Source organism: Rutidosis leptorrhynchoides, unplaced genomic scaffold (assembly GCF_046630445.1).
Source record: "Rutidosis leptorrhynchoides isolate AG116_Rl617_1_P2 unplaced genomic scaffold, CSIRO_AGI_Rlap_v1 contig114, whole genome shotgun sequence".
Classification (NCBI taxonomy): Eukaryota; Viridiplantae; Streptophyta; class Magnoliopsida; order Asterales; family Asteraceae; genus Rutidosis; species Rutidosis leptorrhynchoides.
The window spans coordinates 65,426-71,425 of record NW_027266369.1 but is presented as its reverse complement, the minus strand read 5'-3'; the positions used below and the strand labels follow the sequence as shown (position 1 = coordinate 71,425).

The 6,000-nt window shown below is 32.1% G+C and overlaps 1 protein-coding gene across 1 annotated transcript; it reads left to right on the top strand.

The window, feature by feature from the left end:
• Positions 1-358: 358 nt before the first annotated feature.
• On the top strand, positions 359-1,629 carry LOC139881107 (heat stress transcription factor B-4-like). Its single transcript, XM_071865634.1, is given in 4 exon segments — positions 359-430; positions 432-599; positions 851-881; positions 884-1,629. Coding segments are annotated over 4 exon segments (1,017 nt in total).
• Positions 1,630-6,000: the final 4,371 nt, after the last annotated feature.

The following is a 6,000-nucleotide window of genomic DNA, read 5'->3' as shown; positions in this document are numbered from 1 at the left end:
TTTTAATTTAAATTATCATATAAAGAAAACTAGTAAGTATTTAGAAAATAAAAGTATATATATTCTGATGCAAAAAGTATATTTTAAAACGTTAAAAAAAGTAGTAAAATCCAAAAAAGAAGAACCCTCCTACGCTTTTTTACTTTGGCCACACACCAATATTAATTTACAAATTTCACACTTGATATATCTTCTTACTTATTATCAGTCACTCATTCATATTCACTCAATCGTTCTCTCTCACCAAACACCAGCTAGAATCTTCCATTATATATCTATCCTTGTTCTAATCTCTCAATCTTTCCTTTTCACTCTACATAGCTTTGTTTTTGTTTTCAAGTATAATATATGGGCACTAATGTTAGACAATTGCGAGGGAATACTCCTCTCCTTGGAGTCGCACAAATCAGTTCCTGCACCTTTCCTTACCAAAAACGTATCAACTCGTCGACGATCCAAACACCGATCACATCGTCTCTTGGGGTGAAGACGACTCCACTTTCGTCGTTTGGAGGCCACCTGAGTTCGCGCGTGACCTTCTCCCTAACTACTTCAAGCACAATAATTTCTCTAGCTTCGTCCGACAACTCAACACCTATGTAAGAACTATTTCTAGGGTTTTCTTTCAAGTCTTTTCTTTATTGAGGAATTTTATATAAGTTGCTATACAGTTATAACATGATTTCTCAATATATATTTATCTTTCGCGTTTTTCTTTTTCTTTTTTTTTTTTTTTCCTTCCTTCCAAAGTTCTCTCTTTCGATAAAGATTCAATTTTTTCGTTCAATAATATTAACTTGTCTTTTGGGTTTATTTTTTTATTAATGATTTTTTGGTTTATTTTTTCTAGGGTTTTAGGAAGATTGTACCGGACCGATGGGAGTTGCAAATGAGTTCTTTAAAAGAGGAGAAAAGCATTTGCTATGTGAGATCCATAGGAGAAAAACTTCACACCCACAACAAAACCTACCTAGCAGCCATTACTCGGCTGCGGCGATGATGAACGGACAGCCGGGTTTCTTCCCTTTTCCGGCTACCAACCGACTCAGTATCTCTCCATCTGACTCCGACGAGAACATCAACAACAACTGGCCATGCGATAATATTGACATCCACCACTCTCCACCGCCGTCGAGAGGAGTTTCGGTTTACAACGCCGCCACGTCAGCATCGTCGGTGACGGCGTTGTCGGAAGATAACGAGAGGCTAAGGAGAAGCAACAACATGCTAATGTCTGAGCTGGCACATATGAAGAAGCTTTATAATGATATTATCTATTTCGTTCAAAACCATGTGAAGCCAGTTGCTCCTAGTAACATTAACTATCCCGTCATTCAGAATAAGCCTAGCACTAACCAGTTTTATAATAACCAAGGATATTATTATCCTACTACCAAACAAGCTCCTCATCATCATCATGCTTCTACTAATACTTCACAAAGCTCCGTTACTATTGTTGAAGAACCCGTCTCCGTTAAGAGTACTACAAAGCTTTTTGGGGTTTCTTTACAGTCAAAGAAGAGAGTTCATCCAGAGAATGGTATTTCAAATTATTCCACAATGGATCAGACTAACAAAGCTCGTTTGGTTTTGGAAAAAGATGATCTAGGGTTAAATCTTAGGTATTAGTTTGTTATTTTAGATATAATTAATATTATTTGTTGTATTTGGTTTTTATTTTTGACATTTTCATTTTGGTAATTTATTAAATTAATTAATGTTTTGATTTTGTGTGTGTGCGTGCGTGCAGCCATGTATATAAACTTTAGTGCGGATGTTACTGTTATCTTCATCCCCATGAATGCAGGTGGGTTTTGGTTAGAGCGAAATTAATTTATTTAAATTCATCTATATATTAATTAAATAGTACCATTACTATCTTTTAAAGTATTTCCCTTTTTTTTCTTTTGAAATTTGGTATCTGTAAATGTAATGTTGCAGTTACATAAATATGAGAGAGAGAGAATCAGAAACAGAAAGATAAGGATTTTCTCTAATAATTGGTTATATGTTCTTAATTATGGAGTATATACCAAGGAAAGAAGGGTAAAAAAGCCTGTCTAGGTTTTCAGGCATTGACAATTTCTCTAGGGCTTTCTCTGATCAAATCTCATTTATGTATCAAACGTACAACTATATGTTTTTAATTTTAACATTAATTTTGTACTTTGTTTTATTCAAAAAAAATATATGATATACACTCCACAAAAAGAAGCATGTCATGAAATCATGAAATGATGAAATTTTGGCTTCTCAACAATATCCAAGTAGGATATATGGGTCATTATTGTTAGTATCATTCCTATTATTATTGTCAAAAAAGGGTAATTATGATAATCCACTGGATTAGCAAAACGAAATTAAAGTGACTAGGATATGATACCAATTTGATTTATAATCTCAATAATACTAGTTGTAGCTTTCTCTGCTCTATGAGCTGTCAGTCACACATAAGAAAACAAAATGTTAATACAAAAAATCTATATATGGGAGGATATAAAGAAAGTGATGTATAAGAGATAGAAACTGAGTAGTGTAGTATATATAGAGGTAACATTGAAATGTTTCTGTCAAAGGCTTCTTCCATACTTGTTCTATTGTCTATACTTACAATTCTTCTAACCAGAAATTAAAACCTTTGCCTTTTCCTACTTTAAGTATCTGATCAACACATTCTAATTATACTCTCGTTGGATCCCTCTCTCTATTTCCAATATAGTCTGCCTTGACAGGTAGCTAATAATTATAATAAACTGTCTTTTATATTTCCAAAAGGAAAAAAACTTATGTTTTATTATTTAACTATACAAGTGAAGTTTCTGAGAAAAGTTTGACTGCCCATTTCTACTCTTTTTTGCCCTTTTCTTTTTACCCTTTCTTCTTTGTGTCTATCTTTAGTACCAGTATTTAGATATATCTAATTATTCAACTACTAATTATTAGTATTATATTAATCCTAACACATAGAAATCGAGAGAGATAGTGGGAGAGTGACAATTAATTCTTAGAGAATCTTTGTATTGTGTTGAAATTAAAAATTAAAATTATGAGGCGCCACGTGATAGGAAAATATAGTACACGTGTGATGTAGTGTGGTAGTAGTAGAAGTAGGCATAGTTGTAAATATCCCACGATATATGTCTTACGATTCAATATTTTTTACGTTAAAACGATAAAGGGTCACATTTTTTTTGGCTCTATATCCTGCGAATCTCGCGATTCAAGTATACGATATTAATTTTACGATACACGATTTACGGATTAACTATTTATCCATCAATTTAAGCCAAAATTTAATAGTTTTTCATGGGCTCAAGGCCCTTATACTCGAATAGTAGGTAGAATGATTAGCAAATAGTAGCACTCTTATTAATATTTTGATATTTTGGCTTTTTGAGAATCAATTTGGTTGTGATATTGATATGAATATATCTTCACAGTATTCATATCTTCACAGTACTTACCAATTAAAAATACTATTATATTTTTGTAAATCATGATGAATGGTTATTAATGCAAATTTCTTTTTTTGATATTTAATGTGTAATATATCATTTATATTATATATATTTATAATTTTAACTTTATAAAAAATGTGTCCGTATTCTACGATAAATCTCGATAAAAAATTTCGATAATAAAATTGTAAAAAACGATATGCTAATCGTATCCCGATTCAACAATTATGGTAGTAGGATATATATGGGGTCTTCGAAATTGAATACAAAAAGTTGGTGATGGGTCTTGAAAAGTGGATGGATATCCGATAAAAAGACGCTTTAAGGAAGAAGAAAGAAGAAATTGCATTTACTTAGTTTTGTTTGTGTGTTTTGCTATTGCATAACAGCCGTATCGGACAACGAAACCACAAACAGTAGTACTACAAGTTTTCCTTTTCTTTTATAGAAATATAAAGAAAAAGTGTTGAGAAAAAATAAAATAAAATATTGTATTTTTCCTTTTTAGTCTTTTAAATGGAACTTTTAAAGACATTTTCAGTTTCTTTACCTCGACAATTCTTTCACTTTGTTGACAACACTTTCTTGTAAAAAATAATGTGTATATACTACTATCTAACTATAATTTCAACTTTGATTTAATTTAAATACAAAGTTTTACAGTTTAGCCATTATATAGGTAGCTAGAGTCTCCATAAAACCATAAGGCTGCAACTCTAAATATATTTATTGTATCCATTTTGTTCTCTTTTATTTTCTCCCCCTACTCTTTTTTCCATTATTTTTCTTTTTCCTGCGACCATACTCAATACTTTTGAAACCCTTTTCCCCATTCTCTGTATATGCTCTAAACTCTCTACTTATGAGTTTTTTTTTTTTTTTTTTTCTTTTTTCTTCACTTCCCCCCCCTCCCCCGCCAAAAAAAAAAACCTAATAAGCTTTTCTTAAAATACGGATAATGATAGATTGATTGGAATCGAAGAGAGATGACATCAAGATCAATTCAAATGAAAAACTGAATTTAGAACTAAAACTTGCAGCTAAAAAAACCAATTCACCGTTAAGAAATCGATGATTAAAACTTTCATGTTGTTGATTTGATGATAAAATACTTAAACATGGGTTATCTCATCGGATTTGGGGTTGGATATCCTAGATAAAACTAAGATTGCGTCGATTTAGGTGTTCCTAAATACCAAAATGCATAAAAGCTTTTAAAATTATAAAAATTGTGATGAATTCGAATGTTTTTTCTCTGATTTTCATTCACAGCGTGAAGAGTAAAGATGAAGTTAGAGACTTTATATACTAGTCTCAATACAACCCTAAACGTCATGAATCTAATTACAATAACTGAAAATTGAAATTATAATTTGTTTCTTACAAAATCAAACAAGAAAAGCAAAAACAACTAGTGGTATTGGGACAACTTCCTACAAAAATGCCACCTAGTAGAGCAAATCCGTCTTTCCTTGCGCACTACTTCTTCTCATTTGCTTTTAATCTTTTTGGTAAAATAACAGGTAATTCTGCAACAGTAAAACTTCTTCTTCTTCTTCAAAATCAGATCAAACAAGAAAAAGCTTCAAAAGTTGATTTTGAAGTTGACTTTTTTGATTGAACATGGTAGATGATTGTAACCATTATAGAAATCTTCTAAATACACTACTAAATAATGCTGCATCTTTACTTCTTCATTATCTTGACTGGAAAATAAAATGGCTATAGGATTTGTTTGAACTTCTAGACGAAATGGACTTTTGAATCAATGATTTTCATCAACTATAGAGGAGAAAGAAACACTAAACCTTAATTTATTGCATCTGAAGGCTAAAAACTAGAAAACTCAAAATACCATTACAGAGAATTATGGAGCAATTATCTGATATGTCGTTGTTCGGCATGGTTTCCTAAGTCGAATGCACATCGTTCGGCGGGTCAACAAAATCGTCGTCCGACCTGAGCAAAGTCAATTGCATTTCAGAGTTCTGGACTTTCGATATTTGCAGCGACGTCCTCCATGTTTCTCTCTACAACAACAAGGTCCTTCAACTTCCCTCGGTGTGCATTCTCATCCAACTCTGCAATAGTGTTCTCTTCTTTCTCAACTTCACCTGAATTGATCCTAGGCTTGTCTTCGGCCACTAGTTTCAGTCCAACATTTTTGTATTTCTTCTTAATTACTACAAGAAAGATTTTAGCAGCTATCGTTCCTAAAGTATTGTCCTGATGCTCTATTTTCTTCTTTGCAATCTTGATCTTGGCAGCATTCTTCTTGTTCTTAACCGATTCTCCTTTCATTTCCATCCTGGCACACATCAAGCTTTCTACAATATTTTGGTAAGATGGCCTCACGAAACAAGCAATCTCAACATATAATAAATATTAGTAATATGATTATGGAAGATAGAGGCTAGCTTGTGGCAGTTTCTAAAAAATGAGAAAATTTGGACGGATATTGTTTACTTATTTTTGACATTTCCTTGCGATGAATTGATATATACAAACAGATTCAAAATTTTGAACATGGAATTTTGTTTAT